The 15,993-nt window shown below is 45.8% G+C and overlaps 1 protein-coding gene across 1 annotated transcript; it reads right to left on the bottom strand.

Moving 5' to 3' along the window:
• Positions 1–8,715: 8,715 nt before the first annotated feature.
• RHEBL1 (Ras homolog enriched in brain like 1) lies at positions 8,716–11,467 on the bottom strand. Its single transcript, XM_006902477.1, has 8 exons — positions 11,416–11,467; positions 10,892–10,963; positions 10,502–10,569; positions 10,167–10,249; positions 10,019–10,075; positions 9,778–9,825; positions 8,929–9,010; positions 8,716–8,805 (listed from the first exon to the last, which is right to left on the bottom strand). The coding sequence occupies exons 1-8, from the start codon at positions 11,465–11,467 to the stop codon at positions 8,716–8,718; spliced, it is 552 nt and encodes a 183-aa protein (XP_006902539.1).
• Between the last annotated feature and the right edge of the window lie 4,526 nt (positions 11,468–15,993).

Here is a 15,993-nt window from a genome sequence, read left to right as displayed (position 1 = left end):
GCTCATTTCCTCCCCAGATATACATCCTTGTCTCTAACTCTGAATTCTCCTTTCCTACCCAAGCCTCTTCTGTGAAAGTTATCTGCACAACAGCATACAAGCAGAGTCACATCCTACATGTAGCACTACCTTTTGCCACATCACTGAGCTCCTGATTTTTGGTGGGCACTGTTCTCTGGTCTTCTTCAGCTACAAACCTAGGGGCCAACTGCCAGGAGTAGTCATGACCCAGAAGTCTGAGTCCAGCCCAAATCCCTTTCCTTGAGACAGTCTGGGGTCTTAAAGGAGGTAGAACAGACTACTGGAATTAAAGCCCTGGGATCCTCCCCCTTCTATGGCTTTCGACCAGGATTATTTAATTCTAATTACAACAGAGGAAACTCCCCAATTTTCAACCACTGCACAATCAAATCCACTTCAGGCCCACCCCTGAACCCCTCCAGTTCCTGCCCTAAAAGATCTCAAGATCTCACCTAGCCTAAAGGCCTCGGGTCGTTGCCCTTAGCAACGGCAACTGCCCTTCCTCCTCTGGTGTCCCTAGTAGTTAACAGAAGTGGGCCTTAAGAATTACTGAGCATGTGTAGCCAGGCCTGCAGCAAGGCATGCTGGGAGTTGTAGTCTCAGGAAGCACACTGCCACTTGGAGGAGTTCTAAACTAGACAGGGCAAGAGCACAGCAAAGCTGCTTCCTTCCTTTTCCATCAAGCAGGGTTTTCACACATATTGGCACTTGTGGGGAGGCAGGTAATGGTCCCTGCTGCTAAGATATGACTGCCTGTACCAGAACCTGAGGAAACATACTAAAGTTATACCTAAGAAGATGAGATCCAAACCTTTGGGCCTTAATAGCTTACTAGAACTGAGGAAACTAAACACAACACACAAAAATAAGAGAGTATAGCTTAGATAAGGCTATCTAAAGTGAGAAAAAAGGATCTTATAAAGAAAAAGGAGGAACAGACAGGTGCTAGTGAGAAAGGCAGAAGAAAAGTTTCAAACATTCCTAAAAAAGATAAGGATTATTCATAAAAGAGAACCCTAAATAATAGTTTGAGAAATTTGTCTCTCACCTTTTGCATTCCTTTTGTTTAATCAAGAGACCACATCTACCTTAGGACAATCCCTCTTCCCAAACTGCAAGGAAAATACCCAATTCAGCCCCTTGGGGCTGAGTGACTGGGGCAAATGAGACAAGGGGAAACCTCAAAGGAACCCAAGATCAGGAAATCAATTACTTAAGAACCGCAGTATTACTCCTCTTTCCTTGAACTTACACTCTTATTTCCAACGACTGGCAATGCCCTTCCTGAGATATGTCACAGGAAATTATTTTTCTTTACAATCCTTTCATACTCTCAGAATCTACCATATAGAGAAAGTGAAGCATCCATCTCAGTTAGTTCTTTCCCAAGCTTGTCAAACCAAAAAGCAAAGTAGGGTGGCCCGCCGGCTAGACCATGGGAAAGCTGTTCTTTAAGGAGACCCTTAGAAATCATCTATGGAAGTGCGGTTTGGAGGTCAGGTCAAAAGCCAGATCCCTCTTCCTAATCAGTCATTCAAGGCTTGACTACACCCAAGAGGTCCAAAGGGGCTTCAAAGTTTACTAAATGTTTGCATCTTACTGTATCTTACAGTTTTAACACTATTGTTCCCCAAAATTCTCCTCCATTCCCTTTGCTCTCAAACTCGAGGCCAAAGGAATTAAAAACAGAAAGAAATAAAAAGCAACAGTGATAATACAGTGGGTGGGAGGAGGACCGCCTCATACAAGGCCAAAGGAACAAATTCCTCTGTCCTCGGAGGACAGCAGTCCTCTCAGGATGGTATGTCTGGGCCTGATCGGTGAGGTAGGTAGGAAACCACCTTTGTCCAGCCTTGGAGACAGTATCAACATCCTCCAAAGGCAGAGCCCCATTGGGTCTTTGAAAAATAAGAAATCAAGAAGAAAAGAGTACAGTATCCTCTAAGCTATCAAAAAGAATCTAGGGAGTACCAAGAAACACTAACTTTTACTTCCTTATCCCTGCAGTCTAACACCTGCATCCCAATGTTGAGTCCTACAGTTTATCAGGACCTTAAACAGAGCTAAACAAATAAAGACCAGGTTTCCCCAACCCCATCACTCACAGCCAGAAACCACACATACACCACACCAGATCTTAACTGGGCTAGGTAGGGCCTGGCTAACCTTATTCTGAAAAACTACTGATCATACAGACCAACTACATTTGTAGGGAGTGAAAAACTATGCTGTTTCTACCTAGTGCTAGCACTAAAAGGCCCAAAACATCAAGAAAGGAGACTGTGATTTATCTAAATCTACTTTCCTCTCTGGCTCCTCCATCCTAGTCCCATAGCTTTCAACTCCTTTTCTCAATCAGGGGGGAAATGGAGGCTTGGAGAGGTGAAAGGCTGAAGTAGGCCCTTGAGTGAACAGCTCTTCAGTGGGGCTCAGGACTTCCTGGTTCCTAGTAAGAATCAAACCACACCTCTTTCCACCCCCATTTTGGGTCAACCTTCCAGAAAGGATCCAAACGGCAACACTGGTGCTGATGACCTTTGGGGTCAGCTACAAGAAGTCCTAGGCTCTAAGGAAGTTGTTTGAGAACACAGAAGAAGAGGAGCCTTTCACAGGTGGCAGAGCTAGAGTACAGATGACAGATCACTCATTCCACCATCCTGTACCACCTCTTGTCTTGGAGTTTCCACCCAGAAATCTTTCAAAGCAGAGACCTTATTTCCTCCATTCCAAGACCAGGCTCAAAGAGATCAAGTGTGTGTATGATGGAGGGGGGTGGAGTGAGGGAGGAAAATGCACCAGCCAAATCCCTGCTGGGCAGCATGACAGGTGTGAGAGGGGCTGTCCCAGCCCAGGGCCCAGAGGCTCATGCTGAAACCTTCAAGCACGTATATACACACCCCTTGTCTTCAACGTCTCTTCCCAGAGGTGGAAGTGGTGGCTTCCAACAGGTACAGTTCTCATCAGACCATTTCCCCTCAAAAGAAGTAGAGGTTACCCTATTCTGGAGCACTGAGACAGGATCTAGGGACCAAGCTCACATTCCCAGGTTGGAAAAGGTCTGGGATGGGAAGTGGTGTCAGAGAAGGGCTGCAAGATTGCTAGGGATTCATGGGCAGCTAGCTTTCTACCTCAGCTACGGAGAAATCAGGAGACAAAAGCCATTTTTTTTTCAGCCCACATTTCACAGGGAGCAAATCTCAACAGCCTCCTCTATAATCCCTTGGAGATTATGTCCATCCTGAGAGGAGGGGAGGCAAAGCAGGTTAAGACAGCAGTAGGCCTTGCTGGGGTCACTTTGCCAAGAGGGTTTGTTGTCCGCTGAACAGCAAGGCCAGAGCTGCCCCCAGCCCCACCTCATTCCTGCTCCAGTCACCCCCTTCAACACACTAGTCAGTTTCTACACACTTTCTCCATTGCCCAATGAAAGAAGGCCTGGTGAAGGATCTGAGACATCCTGAGTTTCCCAAGGACTCCTTTGGGTGCCTGGCAGGGTAGGAAGAGCCTTAAAGTCCAACCTGGCAGTAAGGCCAACCTGGCAGTGGCACCCTCCCCTTATACAACCCCCATCTTAAGTTGTTCTGCTCCCCAGGCAGGCTGGAACCCTGGGGGAGAAGCAGAAGCCTAGAGCTGGTGCTGCTTTCTGGGTCCTAGTTTAGTCAAGCTCCCCTCAACACAAAAATAAACAGGCAGAAAGCAGATCTGGCTAGGTTCCCAAACTCCCGTGGTTCCCTGAACCCCTAGTCTTTAAAGAGGCACACCCCAAGTCCCCAGGCCTCAGTTCTGCTCTGGCCACTGGCTCAGGTTCCTTTGACAGACCATGCCAACTGGCACCCCCTTCTCCAACCTAGAGGCCAGCTCCAGCCAAGATAGTCCATCTGGCTGCGCCCCTAGTCCAACCCTTTCTGGGCCCTGGCCGGGCGGACTTCACTCACCTCTTCACTGGGCGATCCAGAAATCCTCATCCGAGAACATGGCCAGAGCCCGGGCCGCTCCCCGACCTCCAACCGCCAGAGCGATCACAGCCGCCCCCCGCACGGGGGGGCCTACGGTGGCCAAAAACGGTAAATCCAGGTCGGAGTGGCCACCCTCTCTCCCCCCAAAAAAAGCAAGAAGCCAAAGGAGGATTTTCTGCTTTTAAGTTCCAACAGTTTAGGTTTCCATGGACAGCCCCAGGGCGGCGAATCCCGAGCGGACACAAAGAGAGCACCGGTGGCTTTGATCTTGGGCTAGGAGGCTCCGCATCCGCGTCGTCGGGCCGCCCCTCTCAGTCCCAGGGCCAGGCCAGCGCCCCGGCCGCCCGCGCCGGGCTCGGGTGGAACGTCGAGGCTCTCCAGATGGAACGTCGAGGCGCCTCCCCAGCCGCCCGGAAGGAATGCCGCGCCGCACCGCGCCGGGCCCGGATAGAACGTGAGCCCCTCACAGGAGTGCAGCAGCTCTCTCCTCGCCGGGCCGGCGCCCCAGGGCCGCGCAAGCTAAGACGACGCGGAGCCGGCGGGGCCGAACCTGACACACACCCAGCGCCGCGTTCCTCGATCCCGAGCGTTCGCCCTCGGCGCCTTCGAGTCCCCCACCTTCTGCTCCTCCCGGGGAAGGGAGGAGGGTAGGTGGGCGAGGAAGAGGAAGGGGCGGGCGGTGCGAGCCCTCAGCCCGCTCCCCGCCGGCCGCTCCAGGCCCTGCGCTCGCCTCCCTTCCCCTTCTGGCTTCGGGGAGCTGCCCCGCCCCCGGCCTGGCCGGCTCTGATCAGCAGCACCTCTTCGACCCCCAGCAGGCTGTGTTCGCGGGGGGCCTAGAAGTGCATGGCCCAACCCCGGCTCCCGGCGCCGGGGGGTCAGGAAACTGAGCGGAAAGTGGGGAACGAGGCAGCCATTTGCAACCGGAGAGGAAAGTAGTGCAGCGCGGCGCCGCTCCGCCTCCCCCCTCCGCCTCCTGTTCGGCCGGTAGGGTGGTTCCTACGAAGGGGCTGTTTTCTGGCCCGGAATCTCGGCAGCAGTCGTAGAGATTTGTGAAGCCTCCAGCGTGAGACTCGAAGGGGCTCTTTGCCTGGGAAACCCCACTGGAGAAGGGGAGAAAGAAGAAGACGCGGCCCTATTTTGTGTTGGAGCGGAGCGGCGGAAGGATACTACCCTCTCGCACGAAAGGCTGTGACTCTGCAGTTCTACGCACACTCTCTGAGATCCTTCCGCCACGAGTTAACCCGGGATGTGCCGTGCCGGCCGCTGTGCAGACACGTGGGAACGAAGCCCCCCTTCTCTCTGCCCCAACGGTGGAACTGCCTCCTTTACTGCTCAGGCCGTTAAACTACAACTCCTGCCACTTTCCAATTGCGTTTCCTTGGATTCATAGGTCTTGAAACTCTTAACTGCCTCTTTGCCTTCTTCAGGGACAATCTTTACCGGGAAGGGGGAGATGGAAGAAGAGCCAGGAGATTGGCCTCTGCTCTGCATGCTGGGAACTGGAGTCCACAAATGGAGAAAGTGAGGCAGAGCCTGCTTCTGCAAACGGTGGGCTTTGGCCACGTTCTGGGGCCCGAAGAAAACTGGACCTTCTGACACCCAGACCCCCTCAAGAGAGGAAGGAGGACTGTCAGTGGCTCCACAAATCACCACATATACCACCCTTCAACATATAAATGTAGAGCTGCTCTTCCTTTCCTGGGTGCCCCACCACACACTCACACACACAAACACTTTATCATCGTTCCCTCTGAATTGTCTATTTTTTGGTGTGTGGTTTTGTTTTTTGGGGTTTTTTTTTTGTAAAATCTAGGAAAAGTTCCTGGGTACCTTGCTGGCAAGTACTGTTATTCCCCACAAGATCCCAAAACCCAGTCCTTGCAGACACCTCCTCTCCCCAATAAGGTAGGATGAAAGGGTAAAAAAAAAAAAGCCCATGGCACATGAGGAACAAAGTAACTAAAGTAACCATATAATAGATACTTTATATATTCTTAGTTATTCATCACTCTCACTATAAATTACATGGATTGCTCCATACTACACATAAAGAAATAAGGTTAAAATAGGTAAAATTGTCCAAAGAACCACAACGTGTGATAAATTGAACCATAATTTAAACCAAAGGCCATGGGGTTTTTAAGATTTAAAAAAACTTAAGGAGAATATGAGGAAATAAAATTTTGGCCCTTCGGGATTATGGAAAGGAATTTCCAATTTGCAGTGCTGTCCAGTGGAACTTTTTGTAGTGATGGAAATGCATTACTATCAGTGTCCAATATGGGACCTATTAGCTATAAAGCATTTAAAAGGTGGATGGTGTCATGAAGAACTTAAATTTTATTTCATTTTAACCCAACAGTTAACCTGAATAGGCTATATGTGACCCATGGCTTCCTACTGGATAGTGTAGAAGTCCTTAAACTCTACTGTGCAGAGTCATAGGATGGCACCACCCCTACACGAACCATCTAGGTCTACTTCCACAAGGCAGTCAAGCATTGACCCCACACCTGTTCCAGGTATAGGAGAATAGGTGAAGAGATGAAAGTTGGAAACTGGACTCTGCACTCAGGAGTAAGAGGAAGCAACTGCTCACCAGAAAGTACTTTGATAACAATACTGATAGATTTCTTAAGAGCTTATTATGGAGGAGAAACTGCTAACCATTATATGCATCTAATTATCACCTCAATACCATGAAGTAGGTTTAACTTCAATTTATAAAAAGCAGCTGAAGCTCCAAGTGCTGTGCAAAGTCATGTAGTTAAGTTTACTATTCCAACCTATTCTTTACTTCTACCAGGCCTTGGGATTGATTGCATAGTGATGTACTTCTGGAAAATGTCAGGTGTCTACAAGCCTACCCCAGACCTCATGGAAATGGACAGATCTTTGTAATGAGTACCCCAGATCAGATGTGCAAAATGAACCTAAATCGAATATGAAAAGAAAAGGTGATAAGAGCCACTGAGATTGCTTTTTAGAATATGATTCTTCCAGCAGACCTTGTTTCTTTTTTAGACTCTAGATCACAACCCTTATTTCTTTTTAGATTCTGGATCATAGAAACAAAGGCCACTGGCAAAACTTTTGAAAATCAGCATGACAAACCACTACCACCATATGTAAGCTTGACTATAGGCAGCCACTGATAAGGTTACAACTGAAAAGCAGTCCTAGATATTGTACATCCAACCTAACTAAGGGCATTGACAGACTGCTTCAGGGACTCAGGCTGCACTAGTAGGCAAGGAAGGTCTAGGGCTCCCTTGAGAAGATACCACCGAGGTAATCCTTCTAAGTACTTGAAAGAGGTATTAGGTTAATTTAGGTGATAAGGCTGAAGTGTGTGAGAGACTGGAAAAGTAGATGCAGGTGGGGCCAAACCTTCTGAGCTGAAACAGCATACAGGTGAGCACTGAACTAAGTAAGATAAGTAGAACAATAAGAAAAGCCAGAACCAATAACCTTTAACAGCTAAAAACAGTAGCATAACTACAAAAGTGCAAAAGCTCTGGGGAGCTCTGGTGGCCTAGTGGCAAGAAACTGCATTGCAACCTCAAAAGTACATGGTTCAAGGCCACCAGCTCTTCCTTGGGAGAAGGATGGGCAATCTCCTCCCATGAGATTAACTGCCTCTGAAAACCAACTGGAAGCTCAGCTAAGGGTCGTTTCTGACTCTGTGGTACACAACAAAAGTGTAAAGGATATGAAAGCATCACCAAAGATATGAAAAGAACAAAGGATATCTATTTTAAAGCAAAACACTAGGAGCATGGAGACTAGGGGGAGAAGAAAGATTAACATACACTAGGGAACTAATTGAGTTCACAATTCATCTCTCTTAGGGAGTCCTAAATCTTCACAACAATTTAGTCTCCATCTCCACACTCCTTAATTCTTTTATCATTAGTAATGAGGGGGCTTCCCTACTCTACTTAATTCCAGCAAATGTCTGCCCCAGAACCAACCTAGGTCACAGCATGTGGCAGCTGACCACCAGAGGGCGATATTTCTGTAGTTAAGGGGATCTTGAGACCCAAAGGAACTAAGTATGTTACCTGCCTACCCACAGGCATGGGAATAGAAGTCCCACAGCAAATGACACCTATGTAGGGACAAGACAAAAGCGAGAAAGGCAAATAATAGATGTTAGGGTAATAGTCGTAAATGAATGAGGCATAAAGAATTGGATGACTTGGGAAGAAAGTTAACCCTATTAAACAATCAAAAAAGACCAGAGCCATCACTACTTAGAACAGGAGAAGGTAAAGAATGATATTGGTCCTGAGCTCTCCCCAGACACAGAGAAATAAAAAACAAAAGATTTTTCAGTTTATTTGTATTTATACACTGTCAGCCCAGGGAGTCAAGTCCACTACAGGAGATCCCAGCTCCCCTTACTTAGATAACACCCAAACCTACTCAAGAGGAAGCTGGGTCCTGCATAAACATTTTCCAGGTCCTGTATCCAACACTGAAGGTCATAAAATAAATCACTGACTAAAACAAGCATTTAGAGGCCAGTGCCTATGAGACATCTTTGCCCCTTTGTAAACATTGACACCCAGGCCACTGGAGCTCAAGGAAAAGTGTGCAACATGAGGTGCCAAGACTGTGTGCTCAAAGGGTTAGAGACACAGCTGGCAATCAGACCCGTGAAGTCCAGAGGGTTTGCCCTACTGAAGCCTGGCAATTGCCAGGGGCAGAAATACGGTAGTTACCCTTGCCCAAAGGCTCACATGAGGTGACAGTGACGCTCTTGCCCATAAGAGTTCTCCACACGGGCAATCTCTTGGATGATTTTGGTGAAGATGTCTTGAGCCAGCTGCAAAATATAGGAATTCAAGACAAAGTCAGTTCATGCCCAAACTATCCGGCTCTAAAGTGAATACGCCACTTCCCTCCCATCCCCACTAAACAACACTGTCCTAAAGTCCAGGTCACTTACCTGATTTTCTCGAGCTGATGACTCCATAAATGTTGCACCCCAGGACTCTGCCAGCTTCTTCCCTTCAACTGTTTGGACTTCCCTGGAAGCAAATTTGGGACAGAAAGATGAAAGATAGGAATGTATCATGTTCTCTGCAAAATCTTTAGAATCTAAACCTTCTCTAATCTGCTTCACTTTTCCTAGTTTAGAGAGGATTGAAAAGAAGATACAGGCAAACAAACAAATGAAGAGTGAACACAGAACTGAAGTTTTAAGGTGTTGGCTGGGTGAGAGAAGTTGGGCCCAGTGATGCAGACTTGGATCTCTGGGCTGACAAAAAACAGTCTTTTATTATTGACTTCTCTGTGTTGTGGGATAGCTCAGGACCAATATCCCTCTCTTTTTCCAAGTCGTGATAGCTGTGGTCTTTATGGTGGAGAAGTTTTCTCACACTTGGTTCCTATTTATTTAATTTTTTTCTTTTTGGTTCCTATTTCTTAGTGCTTATTCACTCCAGGCTATTACCCTACCAGCTGTGGTGGCCTAGAGGTTAGGGATTTGCACTGCCAACCCAAAAGCAGGTGGTCCCTATCCACCAGATGCTCTGTAGTAGGAAGATGGGCAATCTCCGCTTGTGTGGCAATATAGCTTCTGAAAACCCACTGGAGGGTTAGCAATGAGTCAATTCTGGCTTGACGGCACACATGTAAAATTAGGCCTTTTAAAAGAGATGGGCTATCTCAACTTAAGTTAGAACCAAGAGATGAAATGATTTGCCACAATTTGTTGCAGAGGCAGGAATAAGGCCTGGGTGACTCCTAGCCCCATTTCCCTTTCCTTCACCCTGAGCAACAGCGATTCACATACCTGGCAGGAGAGAGATCAGCCTTGTTCCCAACTAATACCACTGGCAGCCTGCAAGGGACCAGCAGTCACGATAGGTTTCCTTTCATTCATTCCCCCAGCCTCCCTCACAGCACATGGGCTGAACAACTGCCCATCAGCCCAGGTTGTACTTGTATCCTCCTTAACTTGGACCAAATCTTCCCTCTGTTCTCCTCCACCCTCTCTCCTGTCCACAGGATTTCTATATACCCCAGAATCTTACCGAGTTTTCCCATGGCTTTCATGTAGCTTTTGGTACAGACTCTCAATGACTTGGAAGCTTCAAATACAGATAATGGAGTTGCAACCTTACTTCTAGGATGGCCCTCAGATCCTCCCAAATCACCTACTCAAAACGTTAAGTCACTCACCTATGCTGAGAGGTGACAGAGTATACAAGTACATAACCATGAACCCCAATGATGAATGAGTAGGGTAGAAAGCTGTACTCATCCTGACAAGAAACAGAAATATCAGTACCTACATCTATACCATTCAGATGGCAAAGGTTAGTGGGACTCCACCCCAGGGACCCTCCCTGAGACATTCCAGTTACTTCTGTTCAACAAATATTTACAATGTAGTTCCAATGACCACTGCACATTGCTAGCTGCTAAAATATTTAATACAACAAATAATTTACAAAGGCTACAAGGTTTTACCAAGGCTAAACTGCCACATTTAAATACCCTATCCCAATTCGTACCTGCCCTGCTGTGTCCACCAGGTGTAGGTGAAAGTCATCTTTGCCAAGAGTCACTATCTTGCTATAAGCTGAAAAGGAAATGTGACCATGAGGCACCTTGAAAGGCTAGCAATATGGACCCATACATTCTTAACCCTACTGGTGACAATGCATTGACTAGGTCCAGCGATCTCTCCAGAAAATGGGAAAGTCAAGCTGGGGTTCTTTTTGTCTGCAATTAACCTGAGTACAGTGTCTTGAAATATCCAGACTCAAGCTCCACACATAGAGCAAGATTGTTTGAAAAGGACTGAACGTCTATTTAAATAAGCACCTAGGCACCAGAGAAATTCCAAATTAAGGAATTGGGTGGGGCCTATTGCCATCATACAAAGGGAGAAATCTACTCACTATTTTCCACTGTAGGATCATAGCCTTCCAGGAACTCGCCCTCCACAAACTGATGGGCCAAAGATGTCTTTCCTGTGGGGTGCAGAAGTAATTATATCCCAACCTCCTATTCACATCTACATCATTTGTCTCTTCAGCCTGTGGATTTTAGACTAATTGGCATCCTAAATTAGTAATCCTGACTATACAAGTATCTCAAGAATGCCTTCCCGTAGCCTACTCTCACATCTTAACACCCTCCTGTACTTTGCCTCCCCAAGGAGATCAGAGATTAACGTGTCCCTTCCACCAAATCCTAACCCTACTCCCACCTCTAACCTAATGGAGGAGCCACTCTACCGTTCCTGCAGCCATATTAACCCTTGCATGCCTAAAGCGGCCCCCACCCCACCCAACAAGTCTTTGAATCCTTGCTCTACGATGCCACCATTCCTCCCTTGGTCGTGCTCTCACGGCAGCGCGCCCTCTCTGGCCACAAAGCCGCGGTGCGTCCGTCCGTCTTGTTTCCCAAGACGAAGACTCACCTACAGAGCGATATCCGAGGATGACTACCTTCCTGTAGCGGACCAACGACATGGCAGGAGCTCGCCCCAAGGGGCTTGAAGAACTATGGGCTGAAAACGCCCGAAAAGGAGGAGCTCAGGGTGCAGGCAGGCGCTGCAAGCGTGCAGAAAAGGCTCTCACCCTTAAGCTGCCAGGGCCAAGCAATAAGGAAACCAAAACAAGCGCCGCGCCCGGAGCCGGCCACGTGATCACAACACAGCACGACCAACGCGAGGGAGCAAGGCGACAAGGAAACTACACGGCCGCGCTGCTCTGGGCTCCGCCCCCCAGGTCGCTCACCATTGGTTCATTAGAAAGAATAAGGGCGGGGTCGCCAGCAGTAGGGGAAGGGTGGGTCTCACGTGGAGCCGGAGAACAAGGATCTGCGCCTGCGCAGACCAGAACCGGTTCATTCATAAAGAAACGGAAAGGAATCCGGGGTCCTAAAGATGTATGCGCAATTGCAACTGGCAGGAGTGACTAGGTAGGGCACAGATGAAAAATGCCAACTGTGTCTGGGCTGGAGTTTCTATTAAAAAAACTAGCCTTCCCTTTAACAAGGCCACTGGAGTTTTTGGATAGGGTGAGAAAGTAAAAAGGGCAATGTCTTCCCCCCAGCTTTCAGTCCTAGACCTTTTGTTCTCTGGTTTGCCCGGGATTTAACTTCTGAATGACAATTCTTGTCTTTTGGAAAATTGCTCAAATCTGTGAGAGGTACCCTCCTCGTCATTTTAATCATTCATAGATTCATTTATTTAACAAATATATTCCTTAGACTCCATTTTACATTCCAGTTCTGCTTCAGGCTTTGTGGACAGAGTGGTGAATAGGACAGAAAAGGGCTTTGTTCTCACGAACCTAGTTGGTATTAAAAACGTTTAAAAATCTCAATGCGACTTTAATGTTACGTGCCATTGGAACTGATTCATAACTGATCCTCCAGCAGGTTCAAAGGCTGTAAATCGCTCAGGAGGAATTTGCCCATCTGTCTCCCTCGGAGCAGCTAGCAAATTGATAACACCTGCCTTTAGGTTAGCAGCACATGTACTTAACCACCACCAAGCCATCAGAGTTCCCTTTAAAATAGATAAGCAAGAAAGTATCAGATGATATTCAGCGCCATTCTTGACAGCTTCAGTGTTTTCTCCATTTATCATGCTTATTGATCCAGATGTAAAGAGTTTGGTTTTCTTTAAGTTAACGTGTAATCAATACTGAAGGCTATAGTCTTTGATCATCATCAGTAAGGGCTTCAAGTAAGTACCTTCAGCAAAGTTGTGTTATTGCTGTTTATGAGTCTTCCTCCAATTGTAGTAATGCACTTTCCGTCCAATAGTCCACTTTTTTAGATAGTTCACTAATGATTGAATACGGTAAAGAAATATAACTCTGATATACAATTGTCCCGATTTTAAACTACTCCCTTTATTCTATTTTAACAACTACATCTTAGAGTACATATATGTTTTTCATGCGCATAAGTCTCAAAAAATTCATTGTGGTTGGATCAGAATTGACTTATAGCTAACCCTTTTTTGGATTTTCCAGGCTGTAAATCACTCAGTTGAAGACTGACTCTCTTTCTCCTACAGAACTGCTGGTAGGTTCAAACTGCCACAATGGCACAATGGCTTAGCTTTAGGGTTAGCAGGGCAACTTCCTATGGGCCAAATTGTTGCTAGGTGACACTACCTACCTCAAAGCGACCATATGAACAACACATATAAACCTTGCCCTATCCTTTGTCACCTCCACGGTGTTCAAGCTCATTGCTACAGTCACTGTGTCAATCTATCTTGTTGAGGATCTTCCTTTCTTTCTCTGACCTTCTACCTTTCCCAGAATGATGTTATTTTCCACAGACTGGCCCCTTCTGAAAACATGCTCAAAGTATGTGAGATAAAGTTTAACCATCCAGGTCTAAGACCACTTTGGCTCTTCCTCCAGAACAGAGGAATTGTCTGTATTAGGGTTCAAGTCCAGATTAATGTCCTGGAATTCCCATTCTTCACAACGTTACTCATAAATTGTTATGAAGTGAAAATGCCAAGGATTTAATTTTACTTGGTTCAACAATCAATGCTTACAAAAGCAACTGTTAAGAATTGAAAACATGGGGGAATCGAAAGATTTGTGGAAACAATCATAGGGAGAAAGTAGGAAGACTGGCTGCCTTGTGAGTGTATTAGTTAATATTATAGAAAAAAATATATGAATGAGTAGAAAATCAACTTGCTTTGTAAACTTTGTGAACTCAAATAATAATAAAAAGAAAATAAACAACATATTGCTGTAGGCAAACCCCCTGCCAATGACCTCTTTAAAGTGTTGAAAAGCAAATGTTTAACTAGAGTTTCCTCTCTCTTTCATTCCTAGAATTAAAGGGCCATGGTGGACTAGTGACTTGGTGTCATAATGTGTTGATATGTTGAGCTGATAAGTGAAAGATTGGCAGTTCAAATCCACCATCTGCTCTGCAGGAGAAAGATGGGCTGTCTTCAGCTATAAAGATATACAGCCTCAGAAACTTGGTGGAAGGTTGTTATTAGACAGACTTGGTGGTGGTGTTTTGGTAATTTTTCTGTTTTGGTCTTCCTAGAATTTATTAAGGTTTCTTCTCCACTTCCTTAGCCATTGAGAAAGTGTAACCACTTGTGAGAGGCAAGGATGGTCAAACTCTTTGATACATACTTTGTGCATGTTGTTGGGAGGGGCCAGTCCTTGGAGAAGGACATCATGCTTGGAAAGGTGGAAAGTCAGTGGAAGAAAGGATGATTTTCAACAAAATGGAAGAACACAGTGACTATAACAAAGGGCTCAAGTGTATGTGAAACAGTGAGGATGACACAGGATAGGGCAGGTCTCAGATCCATTGTGTATTAGAGTTGGAGTTGATTTGATACCATTTAACAACAACATTTTCTTAGCATTGGTAGATTCTTCGAATGGTTGATTTCTTTCTTACCATTCAGATCTTAGGTTAAAAGGGACTTCCTCTGAGAAGACATATCACTAAATGTGTTCTTGTTGATTGCCTTTGAGTGGAGCCTTTCTATAACTATCAACGTTTACCAAAGTTCATAGAGTTTCTGGAGGCATTTGTTTAGGAAGTGGATGCCACTCCTGCTTCCAAATCACTAAAACTAGTCATTTCTTACCATCTGCTTTGTAGCACTGAATGTTGCTTTATGGCTATCCAGTTTTCACCTCAGACCAATAGAACCTAACGCTGCCTGGCTCTGTGCCATCCTGACAATGGTTGTTGTCTTTGAGCCCATTGTTTCACCCCATCTGTCAATTCATCTCGTTGAGATTCTTCCTCCAGCACCACAATTCAAAGGCATTGATTGTTCTTCTGTCAGCCTTGGTGATTGTCCAGCTCTCAGATGTATAGCAAGTGATTGGGAGGATTGTGGTCTGCATCAAGTACACCCTAATCTCTAGACTGACATTGTTGCTCTTTAATACCCTGAAGAGGTGCTGGGCAGCATATTTTCCCAATGCAATTTGTCTTCTGATTTCCTGACTGCTGGTGCCAAGGGATTGTGGACTCAAGCAAGATGAAATTATTAACAATTTCAGCTTTTTCTCTATATATCATGAGGCTGCCTGTTTTCTTGATGTTGAGATGTAATCCATATTGAAAGCTGTAGTCCTGGATCTTGTGCATCAAACACTTCAAGTCTTCCTCAGTTTCAGCAAGCAACGTTGTGTCTTCCGCTTAACACAGGTTGTTAGTGAATCTTCCTCCAATCCTGATGCCACATTCTTCTTCATAAAGTTCAACATCTTAAATGATCTGTTTAGCATAGATTGAAAAGGTACGGAGAAAGGATACATCCCTAACGCACTCCTTTTTTGATCTTGAACTATGCAGTGTTCTCTTGTTCTGTTTGAACAACAGCTTCTTGGTCTACGTCTAAGTTTCAAATGAGCACAATCAAGTGTGCTGGTTCTCATTGTCATTCTTCTCAATATCATCCTAAATTTGTTGTGATACACACTGTCAAATGGCTTTGCATATTCGATAAAACACAAATAGACATCTTTCTGGTACTCTCTGCTTTCATCTAATATCTGGCATCAATAATAATATCCCTAGTGCCATGGCCTCTTCTAAATCCAACTTGTGTTTATGGAAATTCTCTGCTGATGTACTGTTCTAGCCTTTTATTTTTTTATACAATATTTATTTATTTTTAAAAATAATTTTAATGAACATTTACAGAGAATTTTGATTTCCATTCATTAATTGCTGTACTTCTCTACCCGCCCAGCCCTCTCCACCCACCCCCCAGTTCGCTCTTCTCTTTCAAAAGTAAAAGAAAAACTCCCTCCCTGGTACACAATCCCCCTGCACCCCTCCTACCACCTCAAGTACATTCCACTATGCAACCTTAATTGTGGATTCTTGTGATAACCATAATACCCTATCATACATTGCTTTTAAATTATTCAGTCCCTCATCTGTTTCAGTGCAGTATACACAATTTATCCAGTTTTTCTCAGTCTTACCCCCACCCTGATATCAGTCCCATTTTGCAGCAGTGGCACCATGC

This window comes from Elephantulus edwardii, unplaced genomic scaffold (assembly GCF_000299155.1).
Source record: "Elephantulus edwardii isolate Elephantulus edwardi_28Jun2011 unplaced genomic scaffold, EleEdw1.0 scaffold00418, whole genome shotgun sequence".
Classification (NCBI taxonomy): domain Eukaryota; kingdom Metazoa; phylum Chordata; class Mammalia; order Macroscelidea; family Macroscelididae; genus Elephantulus; species Elephantulus edwardii.
This window is presented reverse-complemented; position numbering and strand designations above follow the sequence as displayed.

Bases quoted from the DNA above. Each gene is read 5' to 3' on its own strand.
- RHEBL1 (XM_006902477.1), bottom strand. From the start codon at position 11,467: ATGTCGTTGGTCCGCTACAGGAAGGTAGTCATCCTCGGATATCGCTCT. The intron at 10,570-10,891 runs GTGAGTAGATTT...TTTCCTTTTCAG, and splicing joins TGATCCTACAGTGGAAAATA to CTTATAGCAAGATAGTGACT. The intron at 9,826-10,018 runs GTAAGATTCTGG...GGTCCCTTGCAG, and splicing joins GAAAGCCATGGGAAAACTCG to GCTGCCAGTGGTATTAGTTG.